The 23262-nt window shown below is 35.4% G+C and overlaps 1 protein-coding gene across 3 annotated transcripts; it reads right to left on the bottom strand.

Annotated features, from left to right (window-relative positions):
* Positions 1-3217: 3217 nt before the first annotated feature.
* LOC125651989 (NAD-dependent protein deacetylase sirtuin-2-like) lies at positions 3218-22015 on the bottom strand. 3 transcript variants are annotated; one of them, XM_048880856.2, is made up of 16 exons: positions 21723-22015; positions 21580-21609; positions 20512-20585; positions 20204-20228; positions 19267-19425; positions 14468-14574; positions 14322-14378; positions 14057-14125; positions 12377-12500; positions 11744-11809; positions 10609-10664; positions 9785-9861; positions 9000-9057; positions 7418-7482; positions 4487-4553; positions 3218-3969 (listed from the first exon to the last, which is right to left on the bottom strand). In XM_048880856.2, the coding sequence occupies exons 2-16, from the start codon at positions 21605-21607 to the stop codon at positions 3574-3576; spliced, it is 1428 nt and encodes a 475-aa protein (XP_048736813.2). In that variant the 5' UTR covers positions 21608-21609; positions 21723-22015; the 3' UTR covers positions 3218-3573. The 3 variants fall into 3 exon arrangements, with proteins under 3 accessions (XP_048736813.2, XP_048736812.2, XP_048736814.2); XM_048880855.2 differs by having other exon boundaries at positions 21754-22015; XM_048880857.2 differs by lacking the exon at positions 21723-22015 and having other exon boundaries at positions 19267-19420; positions 21580-21597.
* Positions 22016-23262: the final 1247 nt, after the last annotated feature.

The following is a 23262-nucleotide window of genomic DNA, read 5'->3' as shown; positions in this document are numbered from 1 at the left end:
CCCTAGGATCTAAACGATACATGTGATAATCAATTAATTAATATATAAAGCACTAAATAATCACAACCAGATACTGAAAATTTTCGCCCCAGCCCGGGGTCGAACCAGCGACGTACGGCACCCACCGCCTAGCAAGATTGTCAAACCAGTGCGTAAGTCCACTCGGCCACAACGACTTCCCTAGATTATTTAGTGCTTTATATATATATATATATATATATATATATATATATATATACACACACACACACACACATGTATATACATGTATAGAAGCACAAAAACCTAACAACACCCTACTTTCTTAAAGTGTCGGATCTGAGAAGATACAAGGCCAGTAAAGAAATTTATAAAAGCACTGAAAAGGCCACGACACTGTTGGTTATTTAAAACTCGAATTTTCGACGCAACCCGCGTCTTTATCGAGAGACATATATTACATAAACAAATAACACGCAAAAACGACAAGTATCGATAAACTACATTGACGACAAGAGTGATACACTATTGTACTGAGTGATAAAAATGGTGGTGGTTTCGTTGTAAAGCGTGTTTACTGACTATGGTTTAGAGAGTTTGTACCATGGTCGGGTCGGGATGAAAATAGAATTATTCTTGGTGACTAGAGGTACCACTTACCACCCTACATTGAAGGACCTAAACAAAATCCTAAAGGATAACTTCCCAAAACTCTTGGATAATCCTAGATTGGCAAGAGAATTTGGTGAGCCACCAATGGTGTCCTTCAGACGACCCAGGAATATCAGGGATTTGGTGGTAAGGGCCAGATTAGACAACCCCCTACCCAATGGAGGCTTTTCAACTTGCTCTGACAAGCGCTGTTTGCTTTGCAAATTTAGCCATAACTCAGAAACGTTCCAAAGCTTCACTACAGGCAAAACGTATAAAATATTGGGTCAACTCTCCTGTAAAACCAACAACTGCATATACCTCATCAATTGTAAACAATGTGGACAACAATATGTTGGGGAAACTACAAACATCAGACTTAGGACCAACAACCACAGATCAACCATCAAAACCAAACGCGTGACCGAACCCGTAGGGGAACATTTCAACAAAGAAGCTCACATTTGGCAAGACATGCAAGTGGTTGTTATTGATCACAACCCAATATGGACCGATGCAGAGAGAAAGAGCACAGAAAAATCCTGGATGCACCGTTTGAAATCATTCCGTCCAGGTGGAATGAATAATTTGAATGATTTCACGCGCATGAATCCAGGATAAATCCCTATAGTTAAAATCAGTTTCCATAGCCTAATCGCCAAAATTCACCCGATAAGATATCTTATTTTGTTTGATTAATATAAATACAATTCGTTTCCCCGGTTTCAAGGCTCTGACCTTGAGTTCCTTTATTTAACCTTGAGTTCCTTTATTTAGCCATAACGAGGATTCCCAAAATTGCGATTATTGTTTGACCTTCAATACTTCCCAATTATGTTAGAACATCATAAGAAATCATTACAACATGAATTTATATAGCTCTTTCTCTCTCTCTCCCTTTCATATTCTAGTCTCGACATTGCGGCTTTTTAAAATATAGGAAAAAATGATTTGACCTTGAAGACGAGTATTTTATTAATATATCATCTTAAGACCTCTAAACTATGGTAAAACATTATTCTAAATCCACATAGGTTCGGATTCGCATGACTCTTTGTGTTGCGATGTCGGGGTTTCTAGAATGCGGCTTTAATTTGTCTGACCTTGAAAGGTGTATTACCTTGAAAAATTATACTGTATCTTTTTCTTTAGACTTCTCTCCCATTCACCTATTTGATTGTTGATTTTGATTTTAATGCTAGATCTGTGTCTTGAGATTGACCTTGTTTGTTGTTTGATCGTGTTCTTCTGGCAATCATTATTTTTCGCTGTTCACTATATCCGAATCACCAATGGTACGGCCTACCTAATATTGTTTTGAACTTAGGTGGCAGGGGACAGTTTCTTTGGTTTTGAAACATGTGGATAGGGGGTATACACCAAAGTCAGATTATGACAGACTAATGAAAAATCATATTTCCATTTTACGTCAATACTTGTATTTCATATTAGTGTAGTTAATAAATTATGACCCTAAATTACATGTAATCTATAAATACTGGTGCTGGTGCACAAAGCAAGCTCTGAGCAGGTTCCCCTTTTTTGCTTTGATTTTCCCTCATTTGGGCTAATCCGCACCACCCCCACACCATCACAGTACCAAACACGGGGATTTAGACACTGTGCACAATCAAGAACCCTATCTGCCCTTCTCAAAAATCTACCTCTCATATGGGGCCATCCACCTTCCCTCACAGCTACAGACCTTTTGCTAGACCCTGCATGTTTTCACCGGAATTTCTTCAGCAACTGACCACGTGTCTTAGTTTCGTATTTGCACCCATCTATATGCTAGGAATCATGGTGACACCTACATGTTGTATATCAACATTTTTACTAAGCACTCAGCTACATTTGACATGCATCCTAAAATTATTGTATACATTTTTACACATGTAATATCACTTCAAATACGGGGTAATTCCATTTTTTGAAAAAGTTGACCGGGCCTATAGTGCGAAACTGTCCCCTGCTACCTTAATCAGTCCATATCATTATCTTCCCACCATTTTACTCCATAATCACATTGTTTTGTAAGTTTTCCCTCTAAATTTATCTGATTTCTGTAATTTTCAAGAATAATTCTATTTTCATCCCGACCCGACAGTGGTACAAACTCTCTAAACCATAGTCAGTAAACACGCTTTACAACGAAACCACCACCATTTTTATCACTCAGTACAACAGTGTATCACTCTTGTCATCAATGTAGTTTATCGATACTTGTCGTTTTTGCGTGTTATTTGTTTATGTAATATATGTCTCTTGATAAAGACGCGGGTTGCGTCGAAAATTCGAGTTTTAAATAACCAACAGTGTCGTGGCCTTTTCAGTGCTTTTATATATATACATGTGTGTATATGTATATATAGATATATATTAGAATGAAATAAGCCCTTGGTAAAGGTAAACAATAGAAAAAAATTCAGATGAAGATTTCACATTTATTTTTTTGGAGTAAATGAGAAATCTTTATCTGAATTTTGTGTGTGTATATATATATATATATATATATATATATATATATATATATATAATTGTTAAATGTCAATTCAGAAATTTCTAGTTACCAATCCAAAGGATCGCAAAGAGAAAACAAACAATGTTTTAATATCGGACTTTCGACCAATTTCCATGAATAAAAGTAAACTAAGAGTCACATATACTTTTTAAACAAATGAAATTTCCAAAGGTTTTCATGAACATCATATTATATATTCCGTACAGTTCTTAGGTTTTATCGTAAACTCAAGCAAATATAGTATTATGATATGAATGATTATGAACACATATTTGGAACGAACTCATTCCTGTGTGAATTACTGTTCCCATGAATCATTAGATTGACAAAGTCTGGAGATGAAATGAGTCGGTGGGAATGGAATGAAGAAATATCATTTAAAGTTTCAAAGGTTTCAGTTTTTACTTCATCTATGTACATTTTCACTTCTTTCGTGTCTTGGCTGCGGATTTTTGATTTCTGGACGCATTTGGTTTCATTTTTGTACCATGTTCTTTTTGTCCAATTTGACTAGTCTTCTGGTTGTGAGATTTATTGCTCGAACTCTTCACATCTCTGACTGGGTTCTGTGTCGTACTGATAGGAGCTTGTGTCGTACTGACCGGAACTTGTGTCGAACTGACAGGAACTTGTGTCGTACTAACCGGAACTTGTGTCGAACTGACCGGAACTTGTGTCGAACTGACCGGAACTTGTGTCGTAATGACCGAGACCTTTGTAACACTGACTGATGCTTCGATTGCACAGTGCTGTTCTTCCTCTTTGAACTCCTGTTCAAGCTTGGCATGCTCCTTTGTTACAAGGTATCTTAATTCATCCTATATAAATTACAATATGCCATAGAAAACCAAACGTTCTGCAACTGTGATAGTGAGAATACTGATAGCATAGGGCCGCTTAAAACAATATTGACAAGCTATATCAAATAGTAGTAACTGAATAAAACATTAAACATCAGTCAATCACATTTTAATAATCCAAATGATCTTTCTATTACTTTTAAATATACATCATCCCCCATGTCAACATAATGAAATGAGGACCTGAGACCTGTAGCACGAGGTGACCAGGGCTGCGTTCAAGATCGTAACGGCTACGTAGGGCTCGGTAGCGCTGCGATCTTGAACGATGTGCTAGGCTAGCCTTACGTAGGGATAACAAGTGTTAATTCATACAGTGCGTTCAATAGACTTAGATATCTAGCCTAGCAACTAGGCTAGCCGCTACGATCTTGAACGCAGCCCTGACATGACCATCGATGGAGATGAGTCACTAGGGGGTTCATTTCACCATATTAATCTCACAAAGTGTCTGAGAAATGAAGGGCATACTCACTCCCCATCCCAGAAGATCTGCTAGTTTGGAACAACCTTCGTCGCACGGGGATTGCAAGAAGACATCTCTGAAACCGACAAAACAAACCCAAAAAACTTAAGACATTTCGGTTTATATTCGTAGTCCACGGACTCCATTGCAACAAACAAAAGGCAGTATAGAAATAATGACTATTGATATCTAGTACAGATCTAGAAATAACGACTATTGATATCTAGTATAGATCTAGAAATAATGACTTGATATCTAGTATAGATCTAGAATTAATGACTTGATATCTAGTATAGATCTAGAATTAACGACTATTGATATCTAGTATAGATCTAGAAATAATGACTATTGATATCTAGTATAGATCTAGAAATAATGACTTGATATCTAGTATAGATCTAGAAATAATGACTTGATATCTAGTATAGATCTAGAATTAACGACTATTGATATCTAGTATAGATCTAGAAATAATGACTTGATATCTAGTATAGATCTAGAATTAATGACTATTGATATCTAGTATAGATCTAGAAATAATGACTTGATATCTAGTATAGATCTAGAATTAATGACTTGATATCTAGTATAGATCTAGAATTAACGACTATTGATATCTAGTATAGATCTAGAATTAATGACTATTGATATCTAATATAGATCTAGAAATAATGACTTGATATCTAGTATAGATCTAGAATTAATGACTTGATATCTAGTATAGATCTAGAATTAACGACTATTGATATCTAGTATAGATCTAGAATTAATGACTATTGATATCTAGTATAGATCTAGAATTAATGACTATTGATATCTAATATAGATCTAGAAATAATGACTTGATATCTAGTATAGATCTAGAAATAATGACTATTGATATCTAGTATAGATCTAGAATTAACGACTATTGATATCTAGTATAGATCTAGAATTAACGACTATTGATATCTAGTATAGATCTAGAATTAATGACTATTGATATCTAGTATAGATCTAGAATTAATGACTTGATATCTAGTATAGATCTAGAATTAATGACTTGATATCTAGTATAGATCTAGAATTAATGACTATTGATATCTAGTATAGATCTAGAAATAATGACTATTGATATCTAGTATAGATCTAGAAATAATGACTTGATATCTAGTATAGATCTAGAATTAACGACTATTGATATCTAGTATAGATCTAGAATTAATGACTTGATATCTAGTATAGATCTAGAATTAATGACTATTGATATCTAGTATAGATCTAGAATTAATGACTTGATATCTAGTATAGATCTAGAATTAACGACTATTGATATCTAGTATAGATCTAGAATTAATGACTTGATATCTAGTATAGATCTAGAATTAATGACTTGATGTCTAGTATAGATCTAGAAATAATGACTTGATATCTAGAATTAATGACTTGATATCTAGTATAGATCTAGAAATAATGACTATTGATATCTAGTATAGATCTAGAATTAATGACTTGATATCTAGTATAGATCTAGAATTAGTGACTATTGATATCTAGTATAGATCTAGAATTAATGACTTGATATCTAGTATAGATCTAGAATTAACGACTATTGATATCTAGAATTAATGACTATTGATATCTAGTATTAATGATTTGATATCTCTTGCTATAAAATGCTACATGATCCTTGTAGAGGTACATACTCCGTAACAAGAAATCAACTTGACGACAGCTCAAAGATATCATGCCGCAGAAGATGAGAGAAATCCTTCTATTTCTTGTTTAGATCGGACCATACTGACGATATGCATTGTACACACTCCTTAAGGACGATATGCATTGTACACACTCCTTAAGGACCATATGCATTGTACACACTCCTTAAGGACGATATGCATTGTACACACTCCTTAAGGACGAAGAATTAATTGTCCAGTCATACTATAAATACCTTGTTGCTATAAAAAGAAACCTTCGTGAGTATAAACAACTTTACGCGGAAGGATAACTACTTTAAAAGGCATACACGCGTATATCTTGGAGTTTTCACTTGTCTGGACTCAACTCCCTAAACACCACTTGAAGATATCACTAATTGTGTGAATTCGCAAAACTAGGTTTGACTCCACAAAACACTGCACGCCCTTTTTGTATTTCACGAATGAATAATAAATAGATATAAAGTAATAGACGAAAGAAACTGAACACGCGGTAGAAATTGACAACTATGATTACATTTTTATGTGAATACGTTCGATTTATTTCTAAAAATAATGCATGTATTACTCAAAGACTAATATCAACAATAACTTCAATCCCAAATTAAGTATGTATTACATTAATTTTTGGAGATGGTTTTAAAAATACATTCACATCAATTTCGCAAAAACGGAAACATTAAGTCCGCAGAAACACATGTACAGTTGGAAAACCGTACCAGAGTAGACCGTGCTCTTGCACGAACTGAAAGAAAAAAATACAATTTCTATTTTTGGAGAGATTGATGAATTATTTATAAATTACTGAAAGACTTAGTGATACGACAGCAGAAAGAGTATGGTATAATGTGATACAGGAATTATGAAATATGAATTAGGAAATATTGTGGTGAGTAATCAACGACATGTATTGAAGTCAATGTTCCCCCAAAAATGACACAGTACTCTGTGTATCATACACAAGAATGCTGACCTTTAGAAAGTTAGTTTCTTTTGGTTAGGGTTTTTTAATTGCTACTACAGCATGAATGCGTACATTATTATCTATGATAAAGAAGAACTTGCGTCGATAAATGCGAATCTTATCCTACCGGTGAGAAGCATATTAAGATCAAAATATAACAGACAACACGAACTGACAATTATGCGGGCTCAAAGGTTACTATACACGCAGTCTTCCCTTGTGTGAAAACTGGTGCTGGGGGATGTGATTGTTATATTCATATGCCCAATGACTTACCGATAGTTGTCCTCTTCGTCAAACTTAAATCCCCCACCGAAGACCAGCACCGCCAACGGGTGTTTCTGAAACAGATTTAGAAGAGTGTCCACAAGATTTTTGACATTCAAAAATAATGCTAATATAGGATTAAACATTCTTTTTGAAGAATTTATCGATGTGTAAACTCCGGACATTTTACTCACAAACTGAATAAAAGTGCGAAGCACTTTTATGTTAAGTTTGTGAGTAAAATGTCCGGAGTTTACACATCGATAAATTCTTTCAAAAGAATGTTTGATTCTTATAATTCCAATTCATTCACTTTATTAACAATTGCAAAAGTTTGAATAGTTTCCCCGCACTACATTATTTGTTTTCAGGCGTGTATGAATACATTGCGTTTTCGGATTTATTGATGTGTAAACTATCGTTCAGCTTTATTTTTGTCAAATCAAAACAGTTGTAACTAACAGCATTGGAATTATTAAGTGATAATTCTTCATCATTACGTCACTGTCAAATATTCCTTATCATTACGTCACTGTCAAATATTCCTAATCATTACGTCACAGTCAAATATTCCTCATCATTACGTCACTGTCAAATATTCCTCATCATTACGTCACGGTCAAATATTCATCATCATTACGTCACAGTCAAATATTCATCATTACGTCACGGTCAAATATTCCTCTGTCAAATATTCCTCATCATTATATCACAGTCAAATATTCCTCATCATTATATCACAGTCAAATATTCCTCATCATTACGTCACTGTCAAATATTCCTCATCATTATTTCACAGTCAAATATTCCTCATCATTATATCACAGTCAAATATTCCTCATCATTATATCACGGTCAAATATTCCTCATCATTATTTCACAGTCAAATATTCCTCATCATTATATCACGGTCAAATATTCCTCATCATTATATCACGGTCAAATATTCCTCATCATTATATCACAGTCAAATATTCCTCATCATTATATCACAGTCAAATATTCCTCATCATTATGTCACGGTCAAATATTCCTAATCATCATATCACAGTCAAATATTCCTCAGCATTACGTCACTGTCAAATATTCCTCATCATTACGTCACTGTCAAATATTCCTCATCATTATAACACGCTCAAATTCATAGTATTTACAATTAAATGCTACCAGTCGTTTTGATATGACATTTTTTAAGATAAGCGCTAGCACTATTTCATGTATTAAATGATGTACGTAACATTTATTCAGAGACGTATACTGTCAAAAAAAATTTTTTTTAAATATTTGAGTTTTGGAAAGTATATGAGATGATATACCTTAAGCTTCTTGAATGGTGCACGTTAACGCTTCGTGAAATATTTATAAGAGGCTCCAGGTACATTATCTCATATACTTTCAAAAACTGAAAGACATCACTTATATTTACATTTTAAGCATCCTTTCATGTGCGGAGGTTAGACAGTATGTGTAGATTAGTGCAATACCCGGCAAGTGTATTTACACGCAGTGATTAGCTTATAGAATGTTGGGGGGGGGGGGGGGGAGGGGGGGGGGGTGATTGAATGTAAATATTATGATTTATTTCACATACCGAGCCCGATACGTTTTTCTCCATATTAATATACAATCTAGGAGTTTCATCTGGAACACTGAAAGAAAAAAGCTTTTAGAACTCCAATTCATCTTTTTGTTTACATTTACCTATCTCGTTTACATTAAATGGATCATATGCATGCTTCTTTATTATTCAAGCCAACAACAGATTTAGTCTCAATCATCAAAATGCTTTTTTCCTGATTTGATCCAGCAACAGATCAAAATAACAGATTACATCGTCGGAACCCTCGGGTTTTCTTTGCGTTACAATTCTTTCATTATGCTGACCAAAGGAAATACACTGTATCACGAGAACTGCACCGACTGTCTGTTTCTCTATCATCCACATCGGAGGAAGCCTAGTAACAGATTGCTTCCCCTGAGCCCCTGCTGTTTACGTCCATCCCTTTCATTAACTCTGTCAGTTTGAGCACGTTCTCTACAGCAGCCATCTTTAACACCGATGCAAATGGTGGATCTAATGAGTTTTTTGATTGGCTAGTCATTCCGAGAGAACCTTATCGGAACCAATGAAGTATACCCATTTTTCTCATAAATATTTCATAAGTACGAACGTTGTGCGTCGATCATTGGAACAGAGAGAAAACCTGTGGGTTCCGATGATGATCAGGTGAATTTTTTAAGACACGAGGCAGATTCCATTTTCTATGGCGTTGGCTTTGATCGACCACTTGTATGATCTTTTTAATCAATATTTGGAATAGAGAATATATTTCATAAATCGTATTCAAGGTTTAGAACATTATTTTAAAAATGTACTTGATTGGTAATTTCGCAAACGGCTGGACTTTCAGAGATGTTCCCAGGATGATAAGCAGATCACACTTTTCAAAGTCCTGTAATTACAACGTATAACAATAGGCCCATGGGCCACATCACTCACCTGAGTCACCTTTGCCCATATTTAAATATTTTCCCTATATATTAGCATATAAACCTTTGATCCATATATTGTGGTCCCAACCTATATCCGGGGGCATGATACTAACAAACTTGAATCTGCACTATGTCAGGAAGCTTTCATGTAAATCTCAGCTCTTCTGGCCCACTGGTTCTTGAGAAGAAGATTTTTAAAGATTTTCTCCATCTATTCCCATGTGAAACTTTGATCCCGTATTGTGGCCCCCCTACCCTCGGGGGCCATGATATTAACAAACTTGAATCTGCACTATATCAGGAAGCTTTCATGTAAATTTCAGCTCCTCTGGCTCTGTGGTTCTTGAGAAGATTTTTAGATGACCCAACCCTATTTTTGCATTTTTGTGATTATCTCCCCTTTGAAGGGGGATTGGCCCTTCATTTGAACAAACTTAAAAGCCCTTTACCCAAGGATGCTTTTGACTAAGTTTGGTTGGAATTGACCTAGTGGTTCTGGAGAAGTAAAAAATGTGAAAAGTTTACAGACGGACGGACAGACGACGGACAACAGGCGATCAGAAAAGCTCACTTGAGCTTTCAGCTCAGGTGAGCTAAAAATGTCATTGAATTGTGTAAACAAAGTCATCAGCTTTATTAACATTTTTTAGGTTTGATCCCTACCTTAATGACCATTAGGTATGAGAGGGTAAACATTTTTAAATTACCTGATCCGTAAGCTCGAAAAACCTACTCGGAAGTCTCTGTCCAAAGAAAACCGTATCTGTGAACAGTAAAACTAAAGATTATCGCTCAAAATTTAGTCAGATCCCAGACGGCGCTACTAAATTATGGACAAGGACTTTTTACCCCTTGAATCCAGGGGCCACGGCCTTCAAGTTTGGGGAAAATAACGATATTTGATTGAAATTGGGAAAATTGTTTCATACAAATAAATAAGAAAAACAAGCAAAAGGTTAACCATTTGATATTTCATTATCAATGTGGCTTAAACAAGCTTTAATTTCCGGTCTTTGGCAGAGAAAAAACTGTCAAAAATGTTTTGCAACAGAGTGGCACCAAGGTTAGAAGGCGCCTCATGGCATATTCTCTTCAAAGCATCCATCATTTGGGGATTTAAAGGCATCATTTTGGGAAAAAACACCTGCTCTTTAGCATTGGGAATGGAGTCGAATTTCGGCCCTCTACAGACCCTAAGAAAATCCCTGATGGATCAAATTTGACTACTAGGAAGAACTGTTTTAACACACTAAAACTGATCTCTCGATTCCCTTCCATTTTCCATAGTTTTTTTTTTAAACATTTAAGTTATCATGAAAATTGGCATATAACAGTGTTTCATCATAGTATACTATCAAGTTACGGCCTGGACAAACTTTGTGTGTTTCCTGATTGCTGTTGGTTTATCACTGTCTACATGTAGTTTGTTACAATGGTATGTGAGGTGATTAATTACAATGGAAATTGAGATAATTTGCTTAAAGGCAAAGCCGTTATGCATAAATTTTAGCCAAAAAACTAGACAGTGATTCCTTCTATCATACATGTATTTGAAAAACAAATGAAAACATAAAATCAACACATCAAAAACACTGCCTAATAGAAACTGCAATATGAATGGTATTCCATGTTAATTATCATAGTCCCCACCCACTGCAATCATTCATTTGCATGCAAAAGAGAAATTTACATCCAGTTGTGTATATGGGGAAATAATCAAGACATGGGAAAGTCAAAAGGTTATCACAGAGAAAAAACAGACAGAAGTGTAAATATTAATGAAGAACTGTCCAATGTGACGTACACTGTTCAATTTTTTTATTTTATGAAAATATTATTTACCCGGTTTAATTATTCCAGAACACCCTTCTGCAGAACATTTTGGAATTTGATCTCTCCTTAGGATATCTAAAACATGAAAATGTATATAGTGTTGTACTTCTGAATAAAAGTACACTGTCGGTCAAAAAGTGTATGAGATCCAAATTAATGAAATAAATTGAAACTTTCATTGCATGGTTGGAATGTGACCCATATTTCAAAACAATGTATTGTAAATTATTATTGCAAAACATGCACCTTTTCATCAAACTGAAAAATTCTTAGCAATATGATGTAAATCTTGACATCATATTGACATTAATTGTCATTTTTGTAAATTGTGACATCATGTTGACATTAATTGTCATTGGTGTAAATTGTGACATCATGTTGACATTAATTGTCATGGGTGTAAATTGTGACATCATGTTGACATTAATTGTCATTGGTGTAAATTGTGACATCATGTTGACATTAATTGTCATTGGTGTAAATGTGACATCATGATATGGTCAATGATATAAGAATAGAGTTGATTTGCAATAAAATAATCATGTTCTTGATTGCAATGAATTATGTGCCTTGTGAGTGTATTCAAGGCTGAATTAAGGCCTTAGAATCCCTCAGTCTTTGTTGGGTTGGTGTGTTGTGTACTTTTTATCCACTTATGTGTGTATTCTGCTGAACAGTCCAAGCAATGCCCCACTCTGTTAGAACCATGTGCTTCAACCATCATGTCGGGATCAATCCCAGCAATACGTTCCAGGCCATCGATATTCTGTAAATGTTTAATAACCAGTCAATAGATTGAATATATGTCTTGATCGATAATGACATAAAAAGAATTTGTTTTCTTTTGATGACATATAATCCTTATACACGTACACGTACATTCTCCCAAAGTCATAGTCATCTCGGTGTTTTAAGGCTTCCAATGCTCATTTAGAAAATGCTAGAAAGTTTCAGAATATATATACATGTAAATTCTTAACTTCCCTTTGCTTTATCGACAGACTAATAAGGAAAATATTAGGGAAGAGTTTAATAAACATATATCATTATTGAATCCAATTTCACGATTCTACAGAATTTGTCTTATTTGGACTCGATGATGGCATCATATTTCAAAGAGTACATGTAGATACATGTATGCTTTACAGTTTATTATTATAAACGTGTGTATTCCTACATATACATTAGGAAACTTGATATAGAGTCAACATATAATAATGTTAAACATTGTTAGCTTGGTATTAACTTCAATAACCTGTGTGTAGTGTCAAATGAAGATATTATCAGACATTATAATTACCTGTGTGTGAGGTCTGAGGAAGACGAAGCTAAAATTACCTGTGTGTGAGGTCTGAGGAAGACGACACTAAAATTACCTGTGTGTGAGGTCTGAGGAAGAACACGCTAAAATTATCTGTGTGTGAGGTCTGAGGAAGACGATGCTAAAATTACCTGTGTTTGAGGTCTGAGGATGATGACACTAAAATTACCTGTGTTTGAGGTCTCTGTAGAACAATGCTATAATTACCTGTGTTTGAGGTCTCTGTAGGACAATGATATAATTACCTGTGTTTGAAATCTCTATAGGACAATGCTATAATTACCTGTATTTGAGGTATCTGTAAGACAATGCTATAATTACTTGTGTTTGAGGTATCTATAAGACAATGCTATAAGTACCTGTGTTTGAGGTATCTGTAAGACAATGCTATAAGTACCTGAGTTTGAGGTATCTGTAGGACAACAATATAATTACCTGTGTTTGAGGTCTCTGTAAGACAATGCTATAATTACCAGAGTTTGAGGTTTCTGTAGGACAATGCTATAATTACTTGTGTTTGAGGTCTCTGTAGGACAATGATATAATTACCTGAGTTTGAGGTCTCTGTTCATGTAGGACAATGAAATAACTACCTGTGTTTGAGGTATCTGTAGGACAATGATATAATTACCTGTGTTTGAGGTCTCTGTAGGACAATGCTATAATTACCTGTGTTTGAGATCTCTGTAGGACAATGATATAATTACCTGTGTTTGAAATCTCTATAGGACAATGCTATAATTACCTGTATTTGAGGTATCTGTAAGACAATGCTATAATTACCTGTGTTTGAGGTATCTGTAGGACAATGCTATAATTACCTGAGTTTGAGGTATCTGTAGGACAATGATATAATTACCTGTGTTTGAGGTCTCTGTAGGACAATGATATAATTACCTGTGTTTAAGGTCTCTGTAGGACAATGATATAATTACCTTTGTTTGATGCCTCTGTAGGATAATGCTATATTTACCTGAGTTTGAGGACAATGCTATGTTTACCTGTGTGTAATGCCTAAGTAGGAGTCCTCGTTCTGCAAGCATTCTGATGAAATAGTGGCATGGTGTTGGCTAAAATACATGTCAAGTAAACCAGTCAGGCCAAGCTTGTGCTCAGAAAAAAATGAACATTTCATCGAAACGTACATCATTTACAATTTATTATGATTTCCATGTTGGATTATATTTTTGTACGATATTTTTTAGTCAATGTTCTTCTATCTGCACCCATCCTTTCCAAGAGGACCGTTATAAAAAAAAAACTCACCTTGTAATTTCCTAAGAGCATTTCTTTTCTGACTGTAAAGTAGGGAACTGGGTTCTCCTAAAATAAATACAACAATTTCCAGTTTGTGTTCTATATAAAACATGAATGTGAAATAAACATATTCTTTTGAAAATCTGTTCCGTTACCTTGAAATAATCCAGTGAGAAAATGGCCTGGGGATTAGGCAGATTAAACTTTTCCAGATTATCATACAATCCAGTCTTTGGAGAACGGAAGTCAGGAATTCCTGCAGCTAAAAAGTTTCCAGTCATTACTTACTTCACACATAGAGTACAACAGTGTACTATCTTTACCTGTTCACTTATACAGTCAAACATGTTTATATAAACATTTCGGTTGAGCATCACTGAAGAGACATTATTTGTCGAAATGCACATCTGGTGCATAAAAATTGGTACCGTATAAGTTTTACATATAGATGTGCTGGGGACGAACAATTTTGATTCGTGATCAATGTAATTTGTTATATCCAATGAGTTCATTATATGTTTTCAAACTACATGTAATACAAATCATTTCGGTATAAGTATCAATTCATTATAAGTGTGTTCGCTGTAACCATGTTTTACAGTAATGGTACCTTCACACTCGCGGATTTTTCTTACGGATTCTTACGTATTCTACAAATCCGTAAAAGTACACGGATTGTTACGATTTAGACACTTTAAAGAGCTGTTTAAGAACGTTTTAAGAGTATTTACGGGCCATTTACGGTTTATTACGAGTTCTTGCGATGCATTTACGGCACACATTTACGATTTGTTCCGAGTGAACACGGATAAATACGAGCAATTTATGACATTTTACGAGCTTTTTAGGGATTGTTACGAGTATATTACGGTAATTTACGACTTCGCTTAGCTTTTACGTGTAATCACGACCTGTTAACGTGTTGATAACGCGCTGTTACGAATAGTTAGGAGTTAGTTACGATTATTTACGTTTTTGACTCAAAAGTGTTCGCAATTGGCTTTGTATCATCATACGACAACTGACATTACTTGTAACAGCATGTATGTATATTGTAAGCAAGATGTGTAACTTCTTTGATGTCTTGATAACAACTGAAAGAAACTGTTAGATTTTGCGTCTTTTGTACCTTTCCTTAATCGTAAAGTTTAAGTACGCCTCGTCAGGTAATCGTGTCTAGATGCGTAAAGTGCTCGTAAGGACTCTGAAAAATCCGTAAAGCGATTGTAACCCGACGTGAATGAAATCGTAAATATCACTTAGGCATTCGTAATAATCCGTAAACAACTCGTAAACTATCCGTAACATATCGTAAACTAACCGCAAAGATTCGTAAAAAAAAAAAAAAATAATAAAAAAAAATTTACGAGTGTTTTACGGATTCTTACGAGCAGTTTACGTGTTCTTGCGACCAGTTTACGATACTTACGGATTGTTACAAGTTATTTACGGGTTATTCACGGAAAATGAAATCCGTGGACAATTGTGAAATTTTTTTTGACATGTCAAAAACTTTGCCCCTACTCTCACGGATCCTTACGAGTGTGTGCGAGTTGTGATGAGTTATTAACGGATACCAACGAGTGATTTACGAATGATTGCGATTGAATACGAGTCGGAGATCCGTAAGGACTCGTAAGAAAAATCCGTGAGTGTGAAGGTGGTATTAGAGATTGAAGAAGAACGTTCGGATGCAGAAAACTTCGCCAAGGCATCCTCAACCGTGGAGGGCTCTCAGTTGGTTGGTTGTATAATGTTCAAGGTATCACACCGGTAATTGTCCAATCAAAATGAACTTAGTCAATTGTAATTCCATATATTTAAAGAAATAATTTTTTTCCTTGCGCGATTTTTCTCATTTCCTCTTCTTCTTTTCTCTTAATTTTTGTACCCCTGATTAGGAAATTTTGTGTAATTTGTAGAAATAACCAAGTATATACAAAGGAACTATTTGCTGTTGGTAGTTGAGGCTACTTCCTGAGGTGCACTCCGGCTGTTTACATACATGTGAAAAACACGTGGATTTGAGGGTAGTCTTGTTTGCGGGTAATTTATTTTCGAAAATGCCGCGTAGGGTTGTGTTTTTCTGGTGTCGGCAGACGAGATAGGTAACATAGAACGTTTCCGATTGCGTTATTCGGCATCAATTCTGTAAACTGATTTTTAATGATTTTTTTTCTATAGTGAAAATAATTACGGTGTGATACCTTTAACGCCCCTCTTGAGAATTTTTCACTCAAATGGAGACGTCACCATTGCAGGTGAAGCGCTGCAAAATCTAGGCCTATGTTCAGCGCTTAAGGTCATTGAGCAGAGAGGAATTTTTGTTCTCAGTATTTATTGGCACTTGAACAGACTTTTTTTATCAATAAATATTTTTTTATGTTTTTATAAGTAAAATGAATACCATTCACCATACAGAATGTAACTTACCGGGTATTCCATAAAAGTAGTGAAAATTTGTATCGAGTTACAGTATATAGGGAGGGGTGATACATTTCAACTTTTGAAAATACGAGAAACTTTTTATAAGTCCTTCTTTTTTTTTTAAATGAATTTTATATTTGCACTTATTACAACCAAAACTATCTATTAACCTATGTATTCAAATATTTTTTGCATCATGTGTCAGCTGTTGTCGGTTATGGTACCTATCTTTCGTGTATGGTGAAGATAGGATAGCAAATTGAAGGGCCTGATATAGCCCCCATTTGAGAAGTCAACATGGACAAAACCGCAGATAATTATTCACTAAACCAGGTTATGTTTACCTATCTCAAAACAAGTCTCAGTTTTAACATACGACATAACCCAAGTTCACGGGAAGGTTACAAAGTGAAAATTCCTAGTTTTGTCTAAAAGTTGACAAATTTAAGGCATATGTTACTTAAGAAAATACAGAGCAAACACTTGCCTACCAGTGGCGTAGCTTTCATTGAGGCAACCGAGGCAGCTGCCTCGGTAAAAAAAAAAAGCACCTTTTACGTTGTTAAAATGTCGATAGCTTCTGGGGGGCTGCGCCCCCAGACCCCCTGCCTCGGTAATATTCGAACCCAAGCTACGCCTATGCCTACCTCTCAAACATACATATTTTGTACACCAGAATTAATTAGCTACTACTTTGGTATAAAAATGGCACATAACAAACTGCATGTTAAATATAAAAAAAAAATTATGTCATATTCTTCTGAACCTTTTATCAATTTTCTCAAATATATATTTCTCTTAGGGCATCATCATAAAACATGTTTTTGGTAAATGGGTTTGTTTTTTTTTTTACGGTTTTATGTCCATTCTGAAATACAAATGAAAGTTTGGGGGTCATATGCATATGAGGCACTTATCCAACCTCGTCCAACTAACAAATCCTTGGCGTAAAAATACGGCATTGACAAGCGGCACCATCAATAATTTTTTTTTTATCGGTGATCGTTTATGATTTTTACGCCAAAGTTTGGATGCGAAAAGTCTGTATTCTTACCCCCACGATTTAGATATGTATGAAATTTCGAAATTTAAAACACCATAAACACCTCCCAGTCAAGCCATGTAGATCGACCAATTCATGCTCGGTAACACGAAACTACTAGCCGATAAATGTTATTGTATCTTAGAATATAAACATTTAATCATCATTAATACGAAACTGTTTCAAACGAATTACTTAGATACCTGATCTTATAACCAACTAGACTACACTTAAATGTCTTCGTTGATTAAAATAAAATTCGTAAATTATGTTAAGAAGTCTGCTCTCCTTCAATGGTCTTCATTCGACAGATACTATCATATTCAAATTACTTTTAACATGTTTGAACATATGGAACGCTATTACGGAATATCGAAACCATTATTTAGTCTCCGATTCCGTCGTGGTTTTAATATTTAGTATGCCGAACGAGATCACGTTTTCTGCGTTAACTTGGGCAACTTAGCAATCGGAACTCCTCGAATGTCTCGCTCACTCGATATAGATATCGATGTCGAGTGCTAGCTATGACGTCACAGCCTACTACACTACGTTATTATATCGATATGCGGTGAAGTATGAAGCGCGAGCTCGAGGATTTACGTACTAAGGCTATGTCGAGTGCGCGAAACATTCGAGGAATTCCGATTGGGCAACTTAGTTATCATTCTCTCACCAGAGGGCGTGTTACACATACACCAATCGGAATTCCTCAGATGTCTCGCGCACTCGACATAGAATGTAATTTAATACGATGGCATCCATGAGTGAATGTGATACATTGCTAGTCATAGCTAGCAACGTATCAAATTCACTCATGGATGCCATCGTATTATATTCTATGTCGAGTGCGCGAAACATTCGAGGAGTTCCGATTGATACATACACAAGGAGTGCACGGAACTCTGGGTAGAGAATGCTTAGTTATTTTAAAGACTCTACCAGTTCAGGCACAGCTAAGCGTCGATTTTGAAAGTTGAGGGGTGGGGAGCAAACGGAGGAAAAAAGGTGCCATTATATATGTAGAAATTTTTTTAGCAAGAAAAGCAATTCTGCCCAAAAATCTAAACTCAAAAGGAGGGGGGGGGGGGGTCTTCAGTACATGTAGAGTTCAATACTTGCATTTCTACTACCTCTCATCGCCATTATACCAAGTGACCAGCTAATAAATAATTGAATTAAAATGATTAAAGACAAATTCATTAATTGAGTTTATGTTAATTTGGCGCTCCACAAAAACATTAATTGACTTAATCTTTGGAGGTTCTGAAGGTTAAATGTTCTTTAAAATAAATGGAATTCTATTTCAATGCTTCTTTTAAAATATGCTTTGTGGAAAAAATGATTACGATCATGATCATGATATACGCCAGGCGAATGTTGGTCAGAGAAACTCGAAATTCCCACCGGCATAAAAATGACCCACAAACAAAAACTCACAAAAGAGAAATTCACAAAATGTAAATCCACAAATCGTAAACTCACAAGTGGAAATGCCGGCCCCAGCCATGGTGATGACATTTTTAACCTTGCCTTCCAAGATTAGTCTAGCTATTCCTTCAATATCCACTGTCGATAGGACTTGTTTTGGTGGAGGTCGAAGTCCGAATGCTTTGGCAAAATATTCCCTCAGATACAGCTGTTCTACATAAACAAAGGACAATTGTATTTATTCTAGCCAATTATTTGGGTAGTTTTATGCCCCCCCCCCTTTTTTTTTTGTACATGTCGATCAGTCTATAGTCCAGATCTTGTCCGCTAAATATCTTGAGAACTCTTTGCTTGACAGACATCAAACTAGGTACACTGGTACATCGTAATGAGTAGATGCATGAACCCTATTGATTTTGAGTTCACATGGTCAAAGGTCAAGGGTACACTGGATAGAGTAAAATATTGTCTCCTATATTTTGAAAATCATTTGATTGATTGACACCAAACTTGGTACACTAGTACATCCTAAGGAGTATATGACCCCTATTGATTTTGATGGTCAATCCATTATGGACATAGGTAGATATTGTCCGCTCAATCTCTTGAACTGTTTTGGTACTTATATCAATTAAATGATACATGTGTATAACTCTTTTCAATTTTGCAACACCGGGTGATGAGGGGGGGGGGGGGCATACATGTTTCTGAAACAGTTCTTGGTTGTTCTTTTTTATTACTTTTTGCGAATAAACACATTTTTATTTGCAAAGTTTATTGAGTTCAGCTGCAAAACTCTATGTTGATTTGCAAAAGGCAAAATAAAGAAATAAAAATCTTTTTAAAAATCAAAAGCCGAATTAAGATTTTGAAAAATAGCACAAAATTTTAAAATTGTTCAGCATATTCTTATTGATATTTTTTACTCACATCTATATACACAAAGTATTACATGAAATTGTTTTTCAAAATGTGTATGAATAACACCTACCTTTCGTTAATTCTGTTTGGGGTTTCTTTAAATAGAAAAAAAATCAGTTTGTGAATTCTGAACAGCATTACATTTAACAAATCAGTTTGTAAATCCTGAACAGCAATACATTTAACAAATCAGTTTGTAAATCCTGAACAGCATTACATTTAACAAATCAGTTTGTAAATCCTGAACAGCAATACATTTAACAAATCAGTTTGTGAATCCTGAACAGCATTACATTTAACAAATCAGTTTGTAAATCCTGAACAGCATTACATTTAACAAATCAGTGACGTCCAAACGATGTCATTCTGAAAACCAACCTTTTCTGGATTTTCTGTAAGCATGGTGACACCTGAAGCCTCACTGGAATCAAGATGTTCGACACCTTCAATATCTACAAGAAAAGAAAATAGAGAGAGAGAGAGAGAGAGAGAGAGAGAGAGAGAGAGAGAGAGAGATTGTCAAATTTTCGGAATGTCCTATCCTTTCTTCAGGACGACAGGTGATATCCTGTACCTATATTCACATTGGACACTTCGGATGTGTTGAGTGTTGTGGATTTATAGTGCTTTCCATCTTATAGTTCAGTTTTGATGCTTGTTCTAAACAGACGTTGTTTTATATTGCCCTATATTACACTGGATAATTTCAGTATGTAAAACTTCTGTTTGTTCTCAGGTGTGTCGGTTAGTTTTAGTGCTAGTTTGCTTTCTTATTTTATTTTCATCTTGTTTTCATTTCTGAGTAAATATTCTGTCAAAATCAATCACTTCATTATACACTGTAATGCAACAGGGGGGGGGGGGGGGGGCATCTATAACTGTGGGTGATGAATAACTGATAATTTTAAAAATGGATTTTTAAAAAATGATAGATTTGAATTATGAAATTTATAGTGAAGACTCGTTTCTCCTTTAATGCCAACTTTAGATATTTCTCTAAATTACACAGTTTTCTTGCATTACGTACAACAACTTTAATACGCTTCGTCTCTCTAGATCAATTTCTTTATTAAAAAAATAATGAATTAAGACTGTGGAAAATTTCTATAGAAATATTAATCCCTTTACTGGTATTTACTTCCTGAATGCACATAGTCGGAAAACTATGTATCAAAGAACCTTTTTATAGTTCGTCAAGATAATATGTCTTACGATGGTCGAAGTCAGAGGAAACAATTTTCGATACATGTACATTTTATAAACGTACATTACAGGGGGTGCGGGGGCGAGGGTGGGGGTGAAATTCATTAAAATAAGTATCCGATTGAGTGTGTAATGACTTAATTGCCTTTAAAAAAAACCACCAGCGTTAAAAATAAAATCTACAGACAACATTTACAAAGGAATATCTATTCTTCCTGAAAGACTTTTTAAAAATTGACAAACCTTTGTCGTCACTTTTTAAATCTGCCATCTCTGAAATGTCATGTACGTAGATCTAGAGTTTTCAATTCATTCAATTCCAGCTGACATTTAGAATATCAATAATTTCAAAAAAAATCAAAAATGAATACGATTGATTTCATTACCTTTGAGCGTGAATACGATTGATTTTTTTACCTTCGAGTGAAAAGCAGTTATTTATGTCGAGTTGCTTGTGGTTTGTTTGCAGTGATTCATGTAATCCTGGTTTACCCAGGTGCTTGGGTCATAAATATCTTGACCGATATAGGTTAAATTATCGATGCTCCTGGTGTCTGAGCTTAAATGGTGGAGAGTTATTAGTCAATATACATTTAGGAAGTACAGCTACATTTTTAACGTATTCGACAATCGACTCTCCCCAACTCGTTTCTGTTTACAAACAACCTGTCATTTCAGAATCTCGATCCCGAACCTCAGAATTCCCGAAAACATTGATGTTTCCATCAATTGTCGCCCGGCGAAATTAAAGTGGCGACTTTTTGAAAATAGGGTTTTGTTGGAAGATATCTTTAAAACTTTGCCATTTAAGTGAAGATAACCAGGGGCGGATCCAGGAATTGTGGTTACAGGGGGGCTTTATGAGGCTGGGGTAAGTCGAGAGGCATAACGGCAGAGGCAGCTGGGAGTCTGGGGAAGCTCCTGGCACTTTGAATTGCGCAATAGAAATAGAGTGCTATTTAATTATATTATTAATGTTATATGCAATACTAAATTGCATACACGTCTACAGTTTAATGTCACAAGTACACGTTAACTGTATATATTTACATATGTATATGAACTGTTAGTACATAGTTTATTATCATTATAGATCCCATATTGTTTAACATGATTGTCAGTCTAATCAAAAATAGACTGGTAGATCCGCGCTTCTACGATACATTTCAATACGAGCTCGTATTGAGCGTATCGTGGAGGAGTGGATCTACAAGACTAATCTAAATTAGACTGACATAATTGTATACCAACATGTTTGGTGAACCAATAAAAAAAATTGAATACTGGCAGTTAGCGTTGCTTCTCGAGGGGGGAGGGGGGGGGGGGCTGGAGTTCGAGTTAAATCTTATTTTCGCAAATCTAACTCCTAAATCATGTGGGTGGGTGGGTGCGTGGGGGACTCATCCTTCAATATATGGGGTTAATATATTCATAATTTAAAGCTTACATTCTTCCCCTTCACTGTTACATAAAAAATAGTAGGGGGAAGGTAGTTACCCAATAAATATCTTTATTTGCATATATGTAAATCCCGGAAAATAAAGTCCCGTGTGGATCGGAGTTAAAATAGGTCCTCAATACCCCTTGCTTGTCCTAAGAGGCGACTAAGTGGGGCTGTACTTCGGACAACAAAGCAAAAACCGAGGTCCCGTGTCACAGCAGGTGTGGCACGATAGGTGACTCAGGTGAGCGATATGGCCAACGAACCTCGTTACTACGTCAATGATACCAACATGAATGATGAAACAAACAAATCCCACACAGAAACCGTTTTAGCTCAAATTAGTTTTTGTCTGTCGTCTGTGCGTCCGTCAACTTCACCTTCTTCTCCAGAACCACTGAGATTCCGGTTAAAATAGGTCCCCATCACCCCATGCTAGTCGTAAGAGGCGACTAAATGGGGCGGTCCTTCGGATGAGACCGCAA

Source organism: Ostrea edulis, chromosome 5 (assembly GCF_947568905.1).
Source record: "Ostrea edulis chromosome 5, xbOstEdul1.1, whole genome shotgun sequence".
Lineage (NCBI taxonomy): Eukaryota > Metazoa > Mollusca > Bivalvia > Ostreida > Ostreidae > Ostrea > Ostrea edulis.
Note: the sequence above shows the minus strand (reverse complement) of the source record. Positions and strands in the feature narration are given on the sequence as shown.

Bases quoted from the DNA above. Each gene is read 5' to 3' on its own strand.
- LOC125651989 (XM_048880856.2), bottom strand. From the start codon at position 21,607: ATGGCAGATTTAAAAAGTGACGACAAAG. The intron at 20,229-20,511 runs GTTGGTTTTCAG...TTCTATTTAAAG, and splicing joins TTACAGAAAATCCAGAAAAG to AAACCCCAAACAGAATTAAC. The intron at 9,058-9,784 runs GTACATTTTTAA...TTTTTCTTTCAG, and splicing joins TTTGCGAAATTACCAATCAA to TGTTCCAGATGAAACTCCTA.